The sequence below is a fragment of the Mizuhopecten yessoensis genome, unplaced genomic scaffold, assembly GCF_002113885.1.
Source record: "Mizuhopecten yessoensis strain PY_sf001 unplaced genomic scaffold, ASM211388v2 scaffold2671, whole genome shotgun sequence".
NCBI classification, from domain to species: domain Eukaryota; kingdom Metazoa; phylum Mollusca; class Bivalvia; order Pectinida; family Pectinidae; genus Mizuhopecten; species Mizuhopecten yessoensis.
In genome coordinates, this window is record NW_018404662.1 from 1,197,755 (window position 1) to 1,221,744 (window position 23,990).

Genomic DNA, 23,990 nt, shown 5'->3' on the forward strand with positions numbered 1-23,990 from the left:
TTTATCTTTTTCTTTGTATATATCTCAAATATTAAGTCTTCTTTCCATTCTTTTGTATTCTATAAACATTCCATTCCATTCCTTTGTATTCTTATAAACATTCCATTCCTTTGTATTCTTATAAACATTCCATTCCATTCCTTTGTATTCTTATAAACATTCCATTCCATTCCTTTGTATTCTTATTATCATGACTTTCCATTCCTTTGTATTCTTATAAACATGATAATTTAAATATAGTATTACATGTTTTCTGTTTTATAGAATAAACAGAAAATATCATTTGATAAAATTTTGTATCCTGAACTCAAAACTGCATCCCTACCAGAATAGCGTTGGAGGGTCTATATGGGGATGATGTCTGTCTCGCCTTTGGCTGGGGGAGCTGGCCTAGAGTTTCCTCGTCACGCCTATCACTGCATTATACAAAGTAACATTATACACAAACAGCACACACCTTTTCTAATTAGCCATTAACACACAACTCTGTGTGCCAGAACACTCATATTCCTAGTGTTTAAAAAAGAAATTTGAATGAATTTTGGAATATGAAAACGTCCCAATGAAAAATCCCACATTTTGAAGTATTGTAAGAAGGGTATTTTTTCTTGACAATATAATGCACTATTATCAATTATCATAGTAAGACGTTTTTTAACACAGCAGTAATTAATTTGTAAGATGTATACATCATCTGGCTTTTAAAATATAACAATAACAATTCGGAAATTTTGATTTTTCTTTTCTTTAAAATTAGCTCAATTACTAATATACTGTGTCACCAAGAATCGTTTAAGTTGTGGTTTGTCGAAACCAACAAGTTTCAATGATTCCTTAAACGGATAAAAACAATGATGATACCAAAAGGACTTCTGTCTGATTTCTTCAAAAACAACATTTACATTTTCTGTACTATTTGGTTTTTACAGATTTCTGTACTGTTTGGTTTTTACAGATTTCTGTACTGTTTGTTTTTTTCAGATCAAAAACCTCAAAAACAAAATTTCTACACATTTGGAACTGGTCCATGCTTATTACCTTGTAACACGAAGCAATTCTTCATGAACATTTTGGAATGTGACCTTGGCTGGCTTAAAATCATCCTCTTTTTGCGTTTCTGTGACCTCCATGATCCCCGAAGGTCGAGCACTTGCAGCTGTAACACTGAGCAGTGATTGGTTGTTGCTAGTAATTTTATCATTGACCTCTTCTTTATCAGTATCTTTAACTTGTGGAGTGATGACAATGGTCGCTGTGAAGTCCGGAGCACAGGAAGTGACTCCACCAACTTCCTCTACATTCAGGAGTCGACAGACCTCTGTAGATTACAAAACACATTTGTGTAGATTTCTAATAGATGTGTATTATACCTTTGTGGATGCAGATAAAAAACAAAAACACATTTGATATGTACAGCTCTGTAGGTAATAATATTTACTGAACCGGTTCATAATGGGAACTTGTTAGTAATTATCTTTTACGAGACCATTTACCAGGGCTGGAGACCACCTTCCTTAAACTAGAACAATAGTAGGTCAGCATGGGCCCTGCCATGTGCCCAACCATAACCTACATGGTCTATTTTTAGAGACTGACCTTGACCTTGACCTTAAAAATATATACCCCCCTTTCATATCAACATATCACAGTGAATTACCATGTCAAATTTCAGAAAGATTTGTCTATTCGATTCTGAGATAATCTTTTCGTAATCTCCAGAAACAAAAGCATTAACTGAAGGACAGACAGACGGACACTCACAGTAATAACTATAGTATAGTATCTCCAACGTAAGGCCCTAACTATCGCTGGTTTGAGCATTTTGTTAGCACAGCTGGAAACACTTATGACCACAGCTGGCTATAAATTTACTATCATTGACTATGCCTGGCTGTTAACCCCTTACCTTTGACCAGTGCTGGCTTTAAACCCATTACCTTTAACCAGGGCTGGCTGTAAACCCCTTACCTTTGACCAGTGCTGGCTTTAAACCCATTACCTTTAACCAGGGCCGGCTGTAAACCCCTTACCTTTGACCAGTGCTGGCTTTAAACCCATTACCTTCAACCAGGGCTGGCTGTAAACCCCTTACCTTTGACCAGGGCTGGCTGTAAACCCATTACCTTTGACCAGGGCCGGATTTAAACCCATTACCTTTAACCAGGGCTGGCTGTAAACCCCTTACCTTTGACCAGGGCCGGCTGTATATCAGTGACCTGTTGTAGTAAGACCACCAGCTGTCGGACCTTGGCTGCCCATCTGAGCCGTTGTCGGGACAGTTCCTTCAGATCTACACTGCCACTGCCTACAAATCATACAGTAATAATTAGATACAAAACCAAAAAAAATAACCACATCCTTAATTAAAGGATAAACATATTTTTCAATGTAGTCCCATTTTACCTCCTTGACCAGATCTAGAGATCATAAAACGATCTTAAGTCTTAAATCGTCTTAAGATTTGACTTAACCAATTACAGACGCCATAAAAAGTGACGCCATATGTGATTGGCTATGCAAAAACTTCAGTCCATGATTGTTTCATGATTCCGGAGTCAGATGATGTTAAATGTCTTAGCTCGGTATCAAAACGGTTTACAGATATACAGTTTCCAACTGATATATCTGACATGAAAATGAAAAGTTTGTGATGTAAAGGAAATGACATCAACAAAAGTAATATCATGAGAAAATGAACTGTAAGATTTTAAAGTACCGGTAAGTTGATAAGCCTTGATTCTTACCTGTAAGATTTTTCAGTGTATTAATCAGTCCAGGTGCTATGCCTGTAATATCGTCCAGAGATTTGCGGATCGCCGACCGCTTGCTGACGTCTGTGGATAGCTGAATTCCCTGCAGTGTTTTTTGGCGAAGTGTGACCATCCCACGACTAAAGGAGCTAATCTGGTCCTGACAGTCAGCCATGCTTCGTTGTCTTTGGGCCTCTGAAGTTTTAAAGCAGCAAATCCAACTCAATACACAGCATTATCTACACAGTATTACATAGACTGTTGCGGCTCATTATCATGCCTCTCCTAAAATCTCTTAATCCCATTCCCTCATGTATGCCATATTTTGATAAATACACTAAATATTACATGTTTTGGAGAATTTCTGCACTCACTCAATGTCATTACTAAACAAGCTACTTTCAAACAAATTGTAACATTACCTGTTTTAGAGATTTTGGCAGAAAACACTGCATCTACGATTTTGTTGATGCCCGCAGCAGTTAGTGTGGTCTGGGTCTGTATCAGTTCCATACATTTTAAAGCCTGAAACAGAACATTGAGGCTGATAAACAGAAATCTGACAGTAGACAAAGTGTAATCACTATATACATGTATACAGTGAACTCTGTTAATTTTGAGTCTTTTTAAATAACGCTATTTCTGTTTTGTTTTATATAATTCAGTAAATGTTACTAGTATTTTTGGATTATATTTTCTGGAGACAATGATGTATAAACTGACTGCCGTATAAGTATTTACCTTGGTGACCCACTGTGCAGACAGGATCCGTAATTTCTGTTGAGAGAAAGTGACAATAACACCACTACCAGGAGGCTGAGATAAAAGACGCCGGGCCTCCTCGTGTACGACCCTCAGATGTTGGTACAGAACAGTGGCCTCCTGGGACATCCTCGTGTCACTGATAATAACAAGGAAGCCATAGATCACATCAAATAGTATGCAGTTATCTATTTCAATTTAATACTATGTTCAGCAATTTAATTGTAACTTTCATAGAGAATTACCTGTGTGCTTATATAACTCTTATATACGAGAGCTGTGTGCTATCAACACTTTTATATGGTTCGGAATGTTGGCGGATGACAGAGGAAGACTTGTTGAAATTGTCAACATTTCACACAACCAGACTGACAAAAATTCTGAAGATCTTCTGGCCAAGAGTAATCTCCAATGATGATGAACTGATGACACAGTGCAACAAGGAGAGTATGAGAGACATCATCAGGAAGAGACGCTGGAGGTGGATTGGACATGTGCTAAGGAGGGAAGGTGACTCCATCACAAAGGTTGCAGTACACTGGACTCCTGAAGGTAAACAGAAGAGGACGCCCCAAAACCACATGGCGAGGCACAGTGGAAACAAAGCTCAGTGACATGATCACAGCTGGGGAACTATCGAGCGATTAGCAAAGGATCGACAGGTGTGGAGGAACTTCGCTGCTGCCCTAAACGCCACCGGGCGTAATAGGCAGTAAGTTAGTTATATTACTCTTAGAGCCAAATACCTTAAAAGTTCTCCTTGTTTTCATATTAAAAAAGTCTTTTGATGATTTTTTCTTTTTATGATAATCTTTTGAGTTTTTGTTCTTGATTGAAATCCTTGTTACAACTGTAATTATCAAAACAGACTAGCTACTTCAGTTCACACAGAAACAAAAAACTGATACAACTGCCAGTGATAATATAGGGTTATTCTAGAGGCAAAGATTTGAGAGGAACTAAATCTGTGGAGGGGGCTAATAAGTTATCTAGTACAAAATGTTTTTACTTTAATAACGGTTAAGTGTGACCTTTGACCCTTTAACTTTGACCAATCACTAGCAAAATGGAATCAGGTGTAGAACTTGATGTTACCATGTAAATATAATCTAAATCTGATGAGGTATTTCTGAGATATGGTGTACCCTAGTTTTTGTATTTAAAAGTTGTCATGCTTGACATTTGAACTTTCAACATAAACCCCACCTCCATAACTTTGGGCGTAAAATAACAGTGGGTGATGGGGTGTCACAAATAAGTGCCTCCACCAATATTCATATGTGGAACAGCCCTTATTGCGCAAGGTGAATAATTGTATAATATTTCATTCTCATTTCAAAATATTCATCAAACAAATTCTACTATAACTGGTATTAATCAAGAAACTAGAAATATTTGATTTTCTATAGGCACACATATCTGTATGTAGCTACCCCTGTAGATGTGGTCTAACAGATAGTTTGTATTTACACTATCTGTATGTAGCTACCCTTGTAGATGTGGTCTAACAGATAGTTTGTATTTACCCTATCTGTATTTAGCTACCCCTGTAGATGTGGTCTAACATATAGTTTGTATTTACCCTATCTGTATGTAGCTACCCTTGTAGATGTGGTCTAACAGATAGTTTGTATTTACACTATCTGTATGTAGCTACCCTTGTAGATGTGGTCTAACAGATAGTTTGTATTTACACTATCTGTATGTAGCTACCCTTGTAGATGTGGTCTAACAGATAGTTTGTATTTACCCTATCTGTATGTAGCTACACCTGTAGATGTGGTCTAACAGATAGTTTGTATTTACACTATCTGTATGTAGCTACCCCTGTAGATGTGGTATAACAGATAGTTTGTTTTTACCCTATCTGTATGTAGCTACCCCTGTAGATGTCGTCTAACAGATAGTTTGTATTTTCCCTATCTGTATGTAGCTACCCCTGTAGATGTGGACTAACAGATAGTTTGTTTTTACCCTATCTGTATGTAGCTACCCCTGTAGATGGGGTCTAACAGATAGTTTGTATTTACCCTATCTGTATGTAGTTACCCCTGTAGATGTGGTCTAACAGATAGTTTGTGTTTACCCTATCTGTATGTAGCTACCCCTGTAGATGGGGTCTAACAGATAGTTTGTATTTACCCTATCTGTATGGAGCTACCCCTGTAGATGTGGTCTAACAGATAGTTCGTATTTACCCTATCTGTATGTAGCTACCCCTGTAGATGGGGTCTAACAGATAGTTTGTATTTACCCTATCTGTATGCATGTACCCCTGTAGATGTGGTCTAACAGATAGTTTGTGTTTACCCTATCGGTATGTAGCTACCCCTGTAGATGTGGTCTAACAGGTAGTTTGTTTTTACCCTATCTGTATGGGGCTACCCCTGTAGATGTGGTCTAACAGATAGTTTGTGTTTACCCTATCGGTATGTAGCTACCCCTGTAGATGTGGTCTAACAGGTAGTTTGTTTTTACCCTATCTGTATGGGGCTACCCCTGTAGATGTGGTCTAACAGATAGTTTGTATTTACCCTAAAGCGACACAATTCAGGAGATCTTTCAGAGTGTCGTTCTCCACTTGAAGGTGATTGACAATCTCAACATCCTTAGTGGGCGTGGCATCTGTGGAGGGCCACACCCCTGCCTCTCGTCCAAGCTGGTGAAGATCAGCAACCAAGCTGTCCAGTCCAGACAACACACTGTACACCCTTACTGCCCAGTCCCGGCCTAATTCTGACACATGGTTCTTTTCCTCTCGTGTTGCTAAAAATATAGGTATAATTCTTTTATTCAATCTATATTTTCTGTCTGTTTCAGAGTTCCTTGAAGGTATAAAATTTCCCATGTTTGATCACATGATAAAGGAAACAAATGTTGATTTTTCTTTTTATTCAGGCTCTTGTTGATTGAAAGTTAAAATATAATGAATGTGATATCTTTTACAATTCTAATAATGACATAAAATTGAAACAAAGTCAAGAAAATGTCATCACATGATTTGGTTTGGTTTATAAGGATTAGGGTCCTATTAACATCTAAGGTAACTTAAGGATGTGCATTCATGTGTGTAATATATCCATGTATACTGGAGCCGTTTAATGTTGGTGTATTTGCTTCCCTGAGAGAGCGTGAATCTGATGCTGATTTTAGAGTGCTATCTCACTGAAATACCATGCTGAAGGTACCCAGCACATTCCTCCACCTTGTCACACATACTTGTTAACTGTGTCAGTGTGTATTGTGACACCATGATTGTAACAAGGGAATATGAGCCGATCAAAATCACACTGGGTCAAAATTGTGTGTATTTATTATTCTTTTTTTCATCTAAATTTGATAAAATCTGGTCAAGCTTACCTGCATAGGATATCATTTCTGCTGTAGTTGCCATAGTTACAGTAAGATTTTCAAGCTCATCTTTGTCTTCTAGAAGCTTTGAGACCCTATTTTGGTCCTTGACATGAGGATCCTGTCCAAACATTGAGACGAGCTCCAGGATATCTAACATTGCCTTCTGGTGGCTGTACAGCACCACCACCTACAAATTTCAACAAAAATCTCTTACATCTTTTTGTACGATACTTCATTACGATTGGTATATGTCTCCTGCACAAATTGGAATTTCTAATTTCTCCATTTTTTATGCAGTAATATTTTGGGTGTTTTAATTTAAAGATGTAATAAATAGAAAATTTAATGAATTTTCTGTAGAATACAATATATATTTATGAGTATGGCAGACTACTGATATTTATCAAGAATGTGAAGCACACACTCTGCCATAAACATTTCCTAATAATCTTTATTTTCAACCTGTTTACTTGGACAAATCACATATACAGTGTATATCTATTTACCTACCAAGTTTATCTACTTCCTTACACTAGTCATCGTAACTGGACAGATTAATCTGATAGTACTAGCTTGCAGGTAACTAGTTTAAACATGATTTACCTGTTTACTGAGTAGATCAGCGTTCCTATCCACCACAGCCTTGTGCACTTTGTCTGCGATCACCTTCCAGCGTTCCACCGTCACATCCACAAATATCCTCAGCTTTTCCACCTTCACCACACACATTTATAATCAAACTACATTGATATATTGTAATCACATCCACAAATATTTCAGCTGATCTAAGTGCACCAACATCTGTATATATATACAAAGAGCAGTTCATTATTGTGTACGATATCAATTACCAGGTATGTTCATTTCTAATAGTAGCCACAGAAATAATATTTCTCAAAATCAATTTAATAAAAATAATCTGATTTTTTTTTATTGCACCTTTATCACAGTACAAGATATATGAGAAAATGTCCGGTAATAATCTGTCTACAGGTATATGTACCTCACATTTCAGTTTAACTTTTGGCATGCACTTCACTATTGGTAATAATTTCAAGACATTTAAAGCTCTTTGTGATATTTTATCAATAAACATTTGACAAGGATCTGCTTTATTTGACATCTAAAATCTCCATTGTCACTAACCAAAAATTCTTTTTAATTTACAGATACTTGTCTCACGATTCCTTTTCAAAAGCAGTCTGTCTAATTACCTTACTTGACCATTCCTCAACAAGAGCAGTTTGTCTAATTACCTTACTTGACCATTCTTCAACAAGAGCAGTTTGTCTAATTACCTTACTTGACCATTCCTCAACAAAAGCAGTCTGTCTAATTACCTTACTTGACCATTCCTCAACAAGAGCAGTTTGTCTAATTACCTTACTTGACCATTCCTCAACAAGAGCAGTCAGTTTGGCTGCCTCTTCCTTGTCACCATGGGCCACAAATTTGGCCTTGTCCAGAATCTGAGGGGTCAAAGTGTCCACCTCATAGCCCAACGCCTTGTTTACCCTGTATAAACAGGACAATCACGAGAACAGTGTGAAATTGCAGGCATAGCTTGTTTTTGTTATGGAACAAACTATTTATTAATGAATCACTACATTTTTTTAAAGAAAAATTGAATATGAAAAAGGATATGTATTATAGTGAACAAATATAAAGACATATAGCCTTGACATTGTTTCCAATACAGAGGAGGAGTTATAGTCAATGACATAAATAGGATTTATACAACAATTTGGCACAAATAGTCAAGCAATATTCGAACCTTCAGGTATTAAGAGACTGATCTTTAATATTTTTATTCAAATGTCACTAGTTTTCACTTTGTACTTTCTGTATGTAATTGATCTGGAAAAATATTCATTCTCATCTGAAAGACTACAATTAAATCTCTTTTTATGTTTCCATAGAATTCAACAATTTTGTTCAAGGAAAAATAAGCTCTAGGACCAGCACAGCCTTTCCTATCGCAACTGGAACAGTGACAGGTCAGCAAGGGTCTGACCTTGTGCCTAACCGTATCCCACCCCTATGGTCTTTTGTTTTAAGTAATAATGACCTTGATTACCTCTGATATTATTAATCTCCATATATACGCGTATGTTTATCACAGTGCATCATCATGTCAACTTTAAAAAAAAGATCAGTCATTTGGATTTTGAGATTATCTCTGAAAATTAAAGTATGGACAGACAGACAAACGACAGACAGATGGACACCATGAGTACCATATAGGGCACCTGTATCTCCAATGGGGATAGGGGCGGGGGGGGGTCTTAAAATGAAATCAGAACTTTTCAGGGCCTTATTATAATTAAAGTTCTTCAGTTTTGTATGAAGTTGTATCTAGATGGACGTAGATGGACCTAGCCAAAGTGTTCTCCTGCTTACCGCTTGGCTTCAGCATCCTCACAATGAATCAACACTTCATGTGCAGCATCAACAATATGATTGGTCCAGCCAAGAACCTCTCCACCAATCACAGCCACTCTCTGTGTACCTCCTCGAATAGCCTCCATACACATCTCTCTTCCCAACAGTCGTGCATGTGGGTACTCTACAGGAAGATCCAAGAACAAGGAAAAGTAAGCTATGAGCCTGCATGGTTGTCAGTTCAAAAATACTGTAAAATGTATTATCGACACATCACCATTTACATCTTGACTTCACCTGAGATTTTATGTGAATTTTGCCACCTTGGTCAATTCAAGAAAAAATACTGAAACCAAGCAAAAACATCACGTTTGAAATCATTTTACTATTATAAAATAATATATATACCGTACATATGATGTACTGATGCTATGGTTTCCCTTATGAAGACCATCTGAGATATACATTGTACTGATATCTTAAGTTATTCACAAAAAGTTCATTTTTATTGTTTTAGGGGATGTACTGTTATCCAGCAAATAGAATTATGACACAATTCTATCTGATTTATGTGTTCATTTTATTGTTGCATTAGGTATTTTATGTCTGTAGTACCCTCATGACCACAGAAACATCTCTCAGAAGAGAGACACTGAACATAATTCATTTGAAATTGGAACAAGATATTTGCAGAATTCTACATTAATACTACCACCCGAAGTGTCTCCTGTTTTACCTGTTCGAAATTTCTCTGTCACCCCCTAGGGTATGACCGAGGGGTACGACAGAGGGCACGCAGTCAGAAACACTACTATGACGTGATGGGAACAATCAGATATGATGTCATAATCAGCTCTAGAAAGGAGAGGTCATGTTCAGATCAGATTAACAATCTGGTTATATATGCTGAAAACTATTGTTTTTAAACACAGTATGAGGAGGAAAGGAGTAAAATAATAATTCCCTACTTTAATGGTTTAACAAAGAAATCTCCTATCCTTGGGGTGATTATTGTTGTCTAACTCTCAGCAGAGCCTCGGGTCATACAACAATAAAATCCCCCCTCAGGTTGGAGATTTCTCTGTCACACCCTCAATATAAGGGAAGATTCTATTAATCACAGTTTGTTTTAGAGGTTTAAATACTTGTCTAACCTGTAAAAGATCGTGAGGCTGGAGCCGCGTGTTGATGTAACCTGGTATGAACTGTCTGCACTTCCCCTTCATGAGCTGGTACTATAACCTCCGACCTCTGTACACGCTTTATAACGTCTGGGTCATATGACATGGTAGTAGTGGTGAACTGGAGTTTACCTGTCAATCCCATAGTTCCATACCCACTTTCAAAATGTCTGCTTCTTCCTAAATTGCCCTTTTCTAGAAACCAAGAACATATGAAACAATAACAGTTATTATTTGTGTATAGTAATTATTTCAAAAGTATGTCAACTTTAATCAAATTCAGTAAATGTATTATAAAGTAAGTCCAAATGTGTAAATTTTGATCAGACATTCTGTCTGTTTAAAATGAAAGTTTTTGGGGAGCCGATATCATGATACAACATTCTGTCAAAGGTTTGTTAGGCCTGAAGTGTTCTTTGACAGTACTTTGCTCACCTTCAACTTCACTATGTTGCCTGGCCTGGTGGCGGATGGGACTAAGAATATCTGGGTGATTGTCATCTGTAAGCCCTGCCCTCACCTGCTTCACACAATCTATCAAAAGCTTGAAGCGCCTCTTCAGTGTGTCTATGTAGGGAGGGTTAGATGGATTGACAGTGATGTTCCCTCCCGCTGCACGCACGCCTTTAATGGCTGAAAGCAAAACTGACTTAAAATTTTGTGGACTACTTATAATACATGGTCACGACATCTCAATAAATTGACAACATATACAATGATAATTTAGAAGAACGATATTGGGGTACTATGAAATGTACAGAAATTAACTGCCCACTTCGTGTTGGTTACATGCAACTAGAAATTTCAATGAAACTCCTTGATTCTGAGGATTCAGCATATATGTAGTGATATTATACATTTCTGATTAAATAACACTACAGACCTGATATGAAATAATGCCAGAAAAAATCATTAATTATTCAGGATGAACTCTTTAAGTAGAGGCCAAACAGTCAACAGGGTGCAAACATATATTTATGGACACAAATATGATAACAGCAATTCATGTCTCACATGACATTTCATTCAAAACTTAATGGTATGGAGCTAGTCAAAAGCTTCTGTAATAACATTAATTTCCAGTTTAAAGTGGCCAGACAGTGAATTGGATGTATTATTGAGATAAAATTACTTTATGCTATATAAAGTAAGGGGGAAACTGTTCAACCTTTGACCCCATGCAGATGCATAAATGGACAAAATCACTGGTATATCCTCTCCTATATTTTGTATGCATGATATAATTTCTATATACAGCGGGGCTACCTTACCTCTCTGTAGTTGTTTTATATAAGATTGCAGACCATTCCTATATAATGGATTCTGGCTATGATCAACAATGCGAACAGCAAATTGGCCAACACGGCGAGACCGTCCGACCACGCCCCTCAATGCCGAGGCCACACCCACTAAATCCTCCTCTGTCAAAAATCCTAAGCAAACATTCACATCCTCTTCTATTTTTGACTCTGCAAAATATGGGCACTTCATTTAACAGTTAGTATAATAAAGGTAGTTTAACATTATCTTATAACAATGATTATTCACAATAGATCAACATGACAGGTTTTACACCAATATTCTATATTACATAAAGAGGATGACAGACTCGTGTACATTCTGTTTATCTTGTATAAAGATAGAAGCTATAGTTTCTCTACTTACCAGAAACCTGCATGAAGATGGCAGGGACTGTCATTTCATCCAGCACCTCCACCAAGTTTTTCACCTCAAATGACCATTCTTTCATCAACAATTTAAGATGCTTAATGGCCATTTTGTCACATGACGTCTTTGCCATGGTTACCGCTCCGGGAACCATTTCTGGGTCTAATCTCTCCAGCCTACACACACAGGTTCTCAATACACGCACTCCTGATAATAACACAAAGCGAAATTTATTTACATACAAAAATATGACTGCATTGAACAAAAAGGATTCTGTAGGGTTCATATTCTAGTTGTTAAAATAGTATTCATGAACTAGTATATCTGATTCAGCACACTTTCCCTACTTAACATGTATTCTTAATTGTCAGGATACCAGAGAAAATTTGTTTTAAAAAAACCACCAAAATCACCCCGTATCATTTGATAGAAACAAGCCTTAAAATCACAGATAAAACCCATTTTGTTTAAACATCATTTTGGAAAGAAACCTACTTCGTTTATCTGATGAACTTGCTGCCACACATCTTGCCGTTTGGCACATTTTATCTGCATGATTTTCAAAATCCTGTATATATTCTTCACTGAGGTCCTGGAGACTCTGAGCCTACAACACAACAGATATTCAGTCCACACTGAGGTCCTGGAGACAAGTTTATGATTTAGTTTTTCATGTGCTCAACCAAAACATGCACAGTACCAGAAAAATCAATAGGGGGGGAGAGACACAATGGGAGCAGGGAGCACCCACTAATACTATCAATAATAGAATGTTAACAGCTACAAATAGTTGTGCCTTGTGTTTACTTTTTCGACCAATCACTTTACAATTTACTAGAATCATTGGTTTCATTCAATTTGTTAAAACACATTCATGCAACAGAATAGTAAAAATTCAACATGAGAACCTTTAACAGACTGTTTTAGAATGAAGAAAAGAGTATAATCCTGTTACAGTAACAATCAGTACAGAATCAGTGATTCCAGTAGTGAATCCTCTATTTTAAATCAATGCCAACACACCTCACTGGAGTACATAGCAGACTTGACGAGCCTTTCTAACGGTTCAGTAGTCTCCTGGAAGATGTCTATCATCAAGTGAAGTAATGCCAAGTTCACATTCCTCTCCAGCTCGTAAAACTCATCCATTAGGCTCTCACAAATGTCAGCAAAGTCATCTCTTTATAAGAAATTGAACATGTTTCATGAATGAAATGTCCAAATAACATTTTATTATATCTAGTCAGTTCAGTACAAAAGGAATATATATTGCTGTGTATTCACAAGAACTTCATAATGACATGGATGTATGATTAAAATAAAGTAAAAATATGAACTTTTCATCAAACTAAAGTTCAAATGTACCTGGAGATCATTAAAATAGTTTGTAAATGTAAAAGTATGATGTGAAACTATGCAAGAATGTTTGAAACTATACATTATGACGTTTTATATCCTACAACTCAAGTTATAAACGGTTCAAAACACTAACATCAGGTATACAATATACTCACTGCATAGATTGTATATCTGGATTGTCTTTTACACTGCTATGCAACTTAAAGACCTGAGATTTCAGCTGTAAAATCTGTTAATTAAAGTAAAAAAGACTTTAGAATAAAAGTTAAAATTATGTTTCTTAATATGAAATCAGAAATGATTTTGTTTTATCTCAATGGGAAAGGGACTGCATGTATTGGGAAAGGGACTGCATGTATAGGGAAAGGGACTGCATGTATTGGGAAAGGGACTGCATGCATTGGGAAAGGGACTGCATGTATTAGGGACAGGGGTATGGTTCATATAAATGTTCACCCTAGAAATTGTAAATGTTTATTACACATATTACACATGTGTATATACCGGTAATACACATATACAGACCATGGGGTGGAGTTCTATAGATGACATGCCCCATTGATATTGGGTTTGAAATGTTACAGAGTAGAAGCTGCAGGTTGTATAAAGGGTGGACTATTACCCGCTGACATGTTCTAATGATGACGTCACGGAAACTATCTGTACACATGTGAGCCACCAACATGCTGTGTCTGACGGTCATCTCTGTCCAGCTCTCCAGGTCAGTATGTAGCTCGGCCCGATTATCTTCAGACAGTACTTCAAGTATCTGAAAAATAATTAATCAAATAAGGAGAGGAGCAAAATGTTTTTTGTGTGTGTTTATTTGAGATGCATATTTTTACTTGTTTAATTGTAATAAAGGAATCTCAACACCACCAGGACGTTTTGTGTTATTTACAGTCTACATGTTTCGGCCTGCTATGTGGCCATCATCATGACCACCCTAGGAATTCTACATCAGGAGTGTTGGATCGCCAATTATTTGTTATTGTTAAATTGTAGTTATAATACATTTGTATAAAACAAGAAAACACTGTCATCAATAATATTCTTAAAAGTATAATCTGTGTTGCAGTTCTAGGTATAAACCAGATAAAGATAAAACCAATGTCCTTAAGCTAATACATAAACTAAACTATTTCTTCTTAATCAAGTTAAAATGTAGGTAAAAAACAGCATCTGCATTCAGTAGAGACCCTAGTTGCAACATTGATGTAAGTATTAACCGTGTAACATTTTTAGTTACCAAGCTATGGACGGGGTAGGACTATCATGGGTTTAATGTGTCAGTCGGCCAAAGTAGGAATTTTGTTTTCCTCTGTTCACAAAATTATGGTTTTTTTTTCTTGTACATATCATAACATGTAAAAGATGAAAAGTTTTGTAGAAATAAAAAACTTCTGGTACCTTGAAATGTAACATTTTAATATAGAATGTGAAGAAATTCAATTACTCTAATTTAGGCATCACAATTTAAGCCACAACTAATAACAATTTACTAACTGGTATAAGCATATTACAATATAAATGGAGTACTGTAAAATTGCAAATTTCCCCCCTCCCTCTATCATTGTCACATTTTCCCCCCTTAACAAGAAGATGAATTCAACTCTTGAGCAAAAATTTGTGATAGTTTTAGTAGTTTAAGAGTAAAAGTAGGGTGAGTTCAACCCCGGGCAAATCTGTATTAAAATTTCAGTCCAAGAGCCAAATTCTGATTGCCAAACAGAATTGCAGCTTACAGTATCTCTATCTGACATACAAAGATATGGGAGATGAAGACATAATTATACGACTCCAAAAGCAATGATTCAGATGCTGTTAAAGTGAAGCTGTTCATAAACTTAACTACCTGATCCACTTTGGCCACAAAGAAGCCAGACTCCTCCACGTCAAGGTAATCCTCGTCAGTAGATTTATTCTCAAAAGCTTCCACCATGTCCCGTACCGCAGCTAGTACTTGGTTCATCACACAAGCTTTACTCATCTGAAAATATTTCTCATAAATAATTTCCTTATAATAAATATCTGCTCTCAATTGCAATTTTAACTCTCTCCTGCCTCTTAAAAACACTATTCACTGCATGACATCTTTGAAAAACTCTGAAGATCTGGTTTCATAAAGAAGGTATCTAAACTTCTGACCATTGTACCATATGGATAATTTCAGAGAACCATTTGACCACTTAAAGAACAAATTTTTCCTTACCTGTGCCTGTGGATTTTGGGGATACTTGACAAAGCTCTGTAGAGCTACACTCATGGAGGGTATGGACTTCTTTAACAAAGCCATTGAGGTAATCACTTTCTCTCGCTGTCTGTCATGACACAGGTCCTTCTGCCGCTTGTTTGCATGTGTACATAGCTGGGCCGCAGCATCCGTAAAACTCTGTATCACAAACAAAACATATCTCTGTATCCTAAACCAAATGTAGTGCCTGGCCACCACCAGAATGACTGGCCACTTTTCATTCCTAGAGCATCAATGGTTGTGTATTCTGAAGCTGAGATGAGTTTCTGTCATGCCTACACACAACAATGCACTGTATTCTACAGTTTCACAAGTATTGCAAGTAAGAGTGGTAATCTGTCAATATTTTACATGTTTGTCCTGTCAGTTCTAGTCCTTACTTAACAGCCACCGTCAACAGTTACTGCAATGGTGGGGAGCTTAGCACTGAAGACTGTCTGATTTTTTTGGTCTTCGGTAGGCAATCACTGGTATCACATACTGATAATTTGTTCAGTTTGTTTGATGACTGAAAGATGCTGCAGTACTCCTTGGTGATGCTTACAAGTACAATAAGTGGTGTGTTTGTGTGGTATGTGAATAATGGGATCACACAAAACACTCTTGAAGAGGCGCATTAGTGATATCTTAGCCGATACACATGTACACGTGTACATCCTCTAAGATATCACTGATGTGCTTCTTCAAGAGCTAATACAGAGGTAAACAGATTCTGTGTCTCCAAACATTACATGTGGTTATGTGTTTCTTTAAAAATCACACAAATTTTAAGTTCACCTGTCCCATACCTTAAAACAAGTGAGCAGATCTGCCATGGTCTGTACCACCCCTAGACGACTGATATTTTCTGATACCAGGTGAGCAGCTGAAACAATTCTGCGCACCTCTGCATCATCAGACACCAGTAATACCTGAAAAAGGACAATTTAAAGTATTATTACTATCAGGATATATACTATAATTAAGTATGTATACATCATTCTTTATTAACTCAACCTTTTGTTTACATTGTTGAAATTGCTGCTTTTCACTGCACCTTCAACCTATTTTACCCCATCTATATACACCTTCATAGTGCCCTGGGGGACACTTTTACCTATTTTACCCCATTTATATGCACCTTCATAGTGCCCTGGAGGACATCTTTAGCAGCTGTGACAAGTTTGGCCCATTCCTCTCTGGCGCTGTTCCCCTCAAGTCTCTGAGTGGCAAGGTAAAGATCACTGGAGGCAAGGTCTAGAGTTTCACAGGCACTCAGCATTCGGCGACTGTACTCCTACAAAATAACACAATATTCATTAATAGTTTTTTCTTTTGTGCTACTACTGATGCACTGCATATTTATTGTAAGATTATATCAATGATGTTCTGCAGCCATATGTGTCAAACTAAGGCTTTTCATATTTCATATCTGGGCCAGAGTTTCAACATACTACATGTGTTTACAGCTCTGTCAGTGTTACATAATACAGGTGTTTTAGCTTTGGCTGTTCAGAGTTACAATGCTCTACTGCATGACCTTTGTGTTTACAGCTGAGTCATTGTTAGAATGTAAAGATGTACATTGTATTTGTACTACATAATTATGTACATGTGTTTACTGTTTGTTTGCATATCATGAGATGGGTTTTAACTGTAGTGCACTTCATGTGTCAGATTGCACTATATGTGTTAACAGATGGGCCAGCCAGACTTACTTGGGTCTACATGTGTATGTCATGTAAGATATATGATATCTAACTGGTACATACACTTATCAATAGAATCTAAAACAGTGGTTGACATATCAACACTGATATCATTAACCAACTTACAGTACTTTTACTACTAATTATAACCTTAACTAATATACATGTATGCTTTAATATGCTCTTGAGACTGCCATGCCAACAACTGTTTAGTTCATTATATTTAATTATAATGGAGATCTAGTGAATGCCATGTTTTTACCCAATATGATTATCACAAGTCTGTTATCAGAATGTTAATTGTTATTATTTTGTGTATGTACATTATATACTCAATAAAATCAAAATTGCACATTTCATTTTATTGTCATTGCAGACAAATAAATATACCTGATCTGCACCGCTTTGTGACTTTTCCTTTCCTACTGATATTAAGTGTTCTGCTGCTTTCATCATTGCAGATGCACATGGACCTATGTCATTTGGTATTGAAACATCAGTCTTGGTTTCTCCAAGGATAATCAGCAAGGAAATCTGTTGAAAGAGATTTAATTATTTGTATAATTACATGAAAATGAAATTTAAGTCCGACTCTGGTGGGATTTTGGTGAAGCTATCTCATTTAATGAAGTATTAAAACCTTGGTTCAACAAAATTAAACTTTTTGGATGTATCTGACCTAAATAAACAAAATCCAATTCAATCCCCCATTTTGTTATGAAAAAAATGTAGAAATCGATTTTATTGCGTTATTAAAAATGCACGATTTCTCTTTATTGAATTATGAAACATTGAACGTTGCATTAAATAGATGCGTAACTGTTACAAATTGAAATTGATTATAGAAATGAAACACTCCTAGACCCCTTTCTTAACATCACAGCTGTTGCCCAAAAAAACTGCAAAACCTCTCGACAAAATTTTACAAGGAGCACCTGCGATGCTATTGGAGCCAATATCCTTTCAATTGACTTGGTCTGGACAAAGCTTGTCAATAATCCGTTGGTCACTTCCATAACTGCAAGCGTGTAGGAAACTTCTCGATTATTTATTAACTTCACATTATTCAAATATAAATGTGTTGTGCTTCGTGTTTAAACTGGATCAAAGCATCTGTTTGATTGAGATAGTTGTCACCGTCAACAAAGTGTTTATATTTTTATGTATTATAATATCTAAGCAGGGAAAGAATCCGGATAATTTTTGCCCCACCTGTTGAGGCCCAGGCGACACAAAAATATTTCGTATCCTTGTTCGAAAAATTGGTTATGATATTTTAGAGTGTTTGCTGCATGTAAAATAATTAAAACCCATATACATATAAGGTTTTAAGCCTTTGAATTGTAAATCTAAAAGCCGTAATAATTGGCTCGTACGATAGGACTAACTGTTAGAGGAGAGGGAAAAGCATGTAAAGGTTAGCCTTAAATCAATCTCATTAAAATCAGATGTTAATAAAAAAAAATACCTACGGCTATTAACGTACGTGTCCATGCGGTACGTACTAATGAAAAGCTGTATTTATTCAGATTGGCCTTAAATTTGATTGTTTGCATTCTTGCTAGACAGTTAGACTATTTTATACATTGTGTTCTGGTGGAGGGAATAGAAAAATAAGCGGTCTAGCAATCCCATATCATCCAAAAATGAATAAGCTGCTTGAATTAAATTTAACAGTTAAAACTTAATTTAAGACTGTATTTCTTATCTTGATGTTCCAACCACACTCTTTTCTTTTTAAAGAAAAGCAAACGGAGCTCCTGATTGACAATATCCTAATTGACCGCAGTTGGCGTGCTATAGCAAGAGTTTCCAGCAGACTAGCTGTAGGCATCACAGACTCTAGCTTTTACTTCAGTCGCTTTCCTCGTTGTAAGATATGGATCGGCTTACTACTAAGCTGAACCAATAAGAAGAGCTTTCGACTTTCCTATCGTAAACCTTCCCTTTCTTGATAGTGACATCCTTGCATTACCAACTTTATTCGTTATTCAAGAGCCTGTTCCGATTTATATTTTGCCCTAGTTTAATCGACTTTAAGCTAGAATTATTTTTACTGACACTTCGGCTTTCTCCCGTTGTTTCTTGTGTGTGTGCCTGTGTACGTGGTACATCAGCGGCCAGGATTGTCAGCTAGAAGTACGTTTGTTTGATTTGTCTATAGTAAAGGAATTGTCAATCATTTTGTACAGCATGAATTAATAATTAAAGGCCTGGCAGTTTTCCTTCTCCTTGTGCGTTCGCATACCTGCCATTTTTTTAAAATTTTCATGTGGGAGATTATGTATTCTCAGAATTAAAAGGAATAATAAAATGAGTAATTGTAAACCACAGGGAAAATATATAACACTTTAAAATGGTATCTTTTGAGCTGTTCTTTTAGATATTAGAAAATATAGGAATTGTTTAGCAAATTCACAGGTTGATAATGCTCATTTTTAGGGTCCGAAATATGAAGTCTGCCTCCAAAATAGGGAGAGTTGGCAATTATGCGTTCGTTTATCGTGGATAATGTCTTGGCCACCTACTTAAATCAACAGGGGTCGTTATTCTTGTCATCCGGATAGATGATAAACCGCTGACCGTTTTCCAGAGTATTATTTCCCAAAAGAAAAATATAGAACGTTTATTTATGTATTGCATGAAAGTAGTTACTGTGTTTTCACAATAAAATAATAACAATTAGTTGACACTTTAAAGTTTTACTTTTAACAGCAATCTATTTACGAATTTTTGTTCGATAATTGATTATTCACTGCGGAACTGATAAACATGACGTGAAGGAAAACATGGCGGACAAAGCAGTCGACTGAGCCCCGGCAAAAAACAAAACCGTGTTTTTCGCTTAATGTGCATTAAATACTAAAGATGGCAACACGAAGTCTTACCGAGGTGTTCATTCTGATGAGAAACAATGCGCTTCAAAGTCGCAACATGTTCTCTGAACAAGTAAGTCAAGATAATAAACAGACTTTGCAACATTTGCTTTCTGAAGTTTCTCAACTGTCATTATTCATGATATCGCATTTATGTCAGCATGTCCTGAAGCACAGGAACTTGAATTTCTATCAGAATGGTCTATTTAAGCTCAGAGAACTGATTAAGCCCAATATATACCCCCCTTACCGTACGGGGGGTATATATTGGGCTTAATCAGTTCTCTGAGCTTAAATAGACCATTCTGATAGAAATTCAAGTTCCTGTGCCTGAAGTGCGATCTTAAGATTTCTTTTGTAAACAAGCTCTTGGTTAATTTTAATTTTATCCAAGTTACGCCAACCAGGAGATCAGGGATCTGGTAAGTCCTTATAGGATTAATGGTCATGTCCAGTACACTGCCGATTGAGCTATATCGTCTAGTCACCAGTTTCCGCGCAGACATTTTATCAAGCTGTATCTCGTAACTACGTGACCTGCTGGACACAACAAAGCATATTTTAGACGTTTGGCCATCGTCTGTAAACTGACAAAAAAACTACCGGAAGTTCGTCCAGAAAACATAAGAATTAATCATCAGTGATCATGGTTAAAAAAACACGCATAAATATGCAGTTTTGCTAAATGCACTTTTTATCTTCCTCAAAATGAACACATACCTGAAAAAACGCTGATATATTTCATTCATGAACCAGTCTTTTTGTAGTCTAACAAACGTACGAAAATGTCGTATGCAAATGAGGCCACATCTCCTCACCGATTTTTTGCCACTTCCGAAGAGCCAATGAGACATTCTTATATCGATAAACAGTGTTTTCAATGAAACGTAAACCTTGTAATGCAATGAACTTCCAATTTTCACCAATTTTAAACAGAACAAAATGAGAAATAACTTACCATCAACCAAAACCGATATAAAACTGCAGAAAAATAATAATAACAGATTCTATATTATAGCTAAATAAATATAACAAATAAAATTATAAAATAACATGAATTCGTTCAATTTGACACCTTGAAAAATCAATTAAAAATGTGAAATTTAGAAAAAATTGTTTTGATTATTAATTTGACGATCGAAGATTTTTTTTTTATTCCAAACGAAGCTTTTGTTCTTTTAGTGTATTCAAGTTATCTTTCTTTGAACACTAAATCAAAATAGACACACGGATACATATGACGGCTACTTCCGACGGTAGAAATTTGTTAAAAATTGTTTGTTCTGATTTATTTTAAAAACAATTTTAGGTTGCTATTATTTTGTTTCCATTAGTAGATTGTATACATGTTTATGACAATCATCTCGTAATTTCAACGGATTTCTGCCGATATGTGTACGAAATCGCGGTTGCTTCTTAAGTGCGCGGAAAACGGTAACCCAAGGATACTATATAGATGTAAAGACCTATTATATAATTATAGCTCTATTGACCTATCTGAAATAGATCTTTTGAGCTATTTTCATGTGATTTTCTTTTTAAAGGAAAACGAAACAAAGTCGCTTTTAAAAGAAGATCAGTATACTTTTAGTAGTCAACATTACTATAAACCTTATTGTTTTATGCGACTTTGCTTTAATTAAATAAAATTTGAAATCTGAGAAATTTTAGCTCAATACAGCTATAATTTATAGGTGAATATAGCTATATATAGGTCTTTATAGCTATATTGCTCAACCGGCAGAGTGTACTGGACCTGCTGGTATGTTGTATATCATACTACTGCCGTACTTAACTGCACAGTGACCCTAGGCCTAATATTGAGAGCACTGATTCTGTCCGAAGCTGTATTGTACAAGTGCTACTATTATTAAACTAAACATACAAATTACTGATATTGCTTCATTTTAGTAGCATTTTATAATATAGAGATGTGACACTGTGAAGCGCGCGGTCCCAAGGAAAAGTAATTCTAGTATATAACTATGCACAATGCATGTCTAAAGCTTAATGATTACAAACCACTTAAGTATTTATGTTCAATATAATATATATCACTTAAAATCAGTGTTTTTTCCTGTATATATCAAGCTCAAACTTTTGGAATTAAATCTTATTATTGAGCACTGCAAATGTCCACCTTATTTTTAACACTGAAGTAATCATTGAATTATATGTGTTAGTGCAAATGTCATGTATTATTATAAATAGCACTATGTAAAGGGACAACATATTGTAACTATAATTTCTCAAAACATCACCCATTAATAATCCACTTATCACAGAGATGGATTTGAATGATGATTCCATATTTCATTGACAGATGGCTGATGACCGGATGGCCCTAGTGTCCAACTGCCATGTTGATCCAGAACTTGGTATAGCCAGCACAAAAGCCTCTAGACTGCCTCCAGAATGGTAAAACAAATTGTTGAACATGATCTTCTAATAAATCAAAATACATAGGTAGAATATTGCCTCATTATGTCAAACAATGACTGTGTTGATGCTGTATTGTAAGATGTAATGAGTACACATGTACATTACTCCTAAAACATAAGAGGCCGCTTGTCAGCATTTTTTCTATCGGATATGATTTTGCCGACGCGGCACCTGTCAAAAGTATCTCGCCGTGTAAACCTCTAACACTGTTGGAGTAGAGTATACCCATGCCTCCTTAACAGTTATCTAATCTTTTTACTGAATTTTGTCAAACTTGATAATCTTGTATTGCAAAACACAGATCTATATATTTTGAAAGTTACTCACAATATTAACCCTTCTCACTAATTAAATTAACCTGACTTAAGATTGTTAGACATTTTTTTCAACATTTTACTTTTTCAGGGTTGATAATGTGGAAGAAGTGCAATATGAGATTACAAGAATTAAACAGAAAAGTAAGCACAGTAAAAAACAAAACCTTCCTGTTATACTGCCATGTTTTGTTTAAACATTCTAAAAAGAGGTTGACAATACATCCGTGAGATGTATAGATGGACTGTGGAATAAATAATGAAAATAAGTAACCTTGAAATATGTCGACAGTGAAAGGGTGTTGCTGAGTTTCATTGTATGTAAATTTGATATTTTGCATTGTAATTTGTTTGTGTTACTCTGTTGTACCAAACATTTCCTTAGGAACTATCTCCAGCAGCTGCATGGTGACACCCTATATAAACATATATGATATGGTATTGTTAAGCATGCTCTGATAATGTGTCCACCTCGTACGTCCCTTGAAAATGAAACATCAGCCTAAATAAAATCTGGATCTGAAATTTTGCACTTTGTAAATCGGGAACTAGGTACTGCAGGGATTAATGCAGGAATAGAAAGTCGGTGCCCTTTTTTGTAATGGGGGAAAATATGCGCTGAAGGTGCATGACCCATCCAGCGAGGCCTGCAGGTCGGAGCCAGGGGGAGAGTACAAGAGGGGGGCATGGATTAGTTCTTTAATTTTGTTCCTCGCTGTTCATTATATAGATTATTAGGTCACCTGAGCTTTGCTCAAGTGACCTATTCCAATCGCTTTTCGTCCGTCGTCGTGCGTCGTGCGTAAACTTTTACATTTTCAACTTCTTCTCAAGAACCAGTGGATGGATTTTTTTCAAACTTGGTCAGAATCATCCTTGGTAGATGAGGCTTCAAAATTGTAAAATTGGGATTCCTACCCCAACCCCTGGGGCCAGGGCGGGGCCCCAAAGGGAAAATTA

The 23,990-nt window shown here is 36.2% G+C and overlaps 2 protein-coding genes across 3 annotated transcripts in view; one reads left to right on the forward strand and one right to left on the reverse strand.

Moving 5' to 3' along the window:
• The window catches only part of LOC110446295, a 31,682-nt gene extending 13,176 nt beyond the window's left edge, over window positions 1-18,506 (reverse strand). For both annotated transcript variants that reach the window (XM_021491374.1, XM_021491373.1), the window contains exons 1-25: window positions 18,334-18,506; window positions 17,789-17,932; window positions 16,831-16,986; window positions 16,499-16,621; window positions 15,669-15,848; window positions 15,312-15,446; window positions 14,079-14,225; window positions 13,612-13,685; window positions 13,121-13,277; window positions 12,593-12,704; window positions 12,095-12,304; window positions 11,701-11,898; window positions 10,865-11,062; window positions 10,403-10,624; window positions 9,267-9,432; window positions 8,249-8,381; window positions 7,470-7,580; window positions 6,873-7,053; window positions 6,047-6,278; window positions 3,492-3,651; window positions 3,173-3,275; window positions 2,745-2,945; window positions 2,186-2,305; window positions 1,039-1,318; window positions 326-416 (exon numbers count right to left, since the gene is read on the reverse strand). In XM_021491374.1, the coding sequence (XP_021347049.1) occupies window positions 326-416; window positions 1,039-1,318; window positions 2,186-2,305; window positions 2,745-2,945; window positions 3,173-3,275; window positions 3,492-3,651; window positions 6,047-6,278; window positions 6,873-7,053; window positions 7,470-7,580; window positions 8,249-8,381; window positions 9,267-9,432; window positions 10,403-10,624; window positions 10,865-11,062; window positions 11,701-11,898; window positions 12,095-12,304; window positions 12,593-12,704; window positions 13,121-13,277; window positions 13,612-13,685; window positions 14,079-14,225; window positions 15,312-15,446; window positions 15,669-15,848; window positions 16,499-16,621; window positions 16,831-16,986; window positions 17,789-17,932; window positions 18,334-18,414 (3,915 nt within the window). In that variant the 5' untranslated portion in view covers window positions 18,415-18,506. The remainder of the gene's footprint in view (window positions 1-325; window positions 417-1,038; window positions 1,319-2,185; window positions 2,306-2,744; window positions 2,946-3,172; window positions 3,276-3,491; window positions 3,652-6,046; window positions 6,279-6,872; window positions 7,054-7,469; window positions 7,581-8,248; window positions 8,382-9,266; window positions 9,433-10,402; window positions 10,625-10,864; window positions 11,063-11,700; window positions 11,899-12,094; window positions 12,305-12,592; window positions 12,705-13,120; window positions 13,278-13,611; window positions 13,686-14,078; window positions 14,226-15,311; window positions 15,447-15,668; window positions 15,849-16,498; window positions 16,622-16,830; window positions 16,987-17,788; window positions 17,933-18,333) is intronic.
• A 1,680-nt stretch (window positions 18,507-20,186) lies between these two features.
• The window catches only part of LOC110446296 (syntaxin-16-like), a 12,934-nt gene continuing 9,130 nt past the window's right edge, over window positions 20,187-23,990 (forward strand). Inside the window, exons 1-3 of the mRNA XM_021491375.1 lie at window positions 20,187-20,347; window positions 22,598-22,692; window positions 23,122-23,174. Of these exons, the coding sequence (XP_021347050.1) occupies window positions 20,267-20,347; window positions 22,598-22,692; window positions 23,122-23,174 (229 nt within the window). The 5' untranslated portion in view covers window positions 20,187-20,266. The remainder of the gene's footprint in view (window positions 20,348-22,597; window positions 22,693-23,121; window positions 23,175-23,990) is intronic.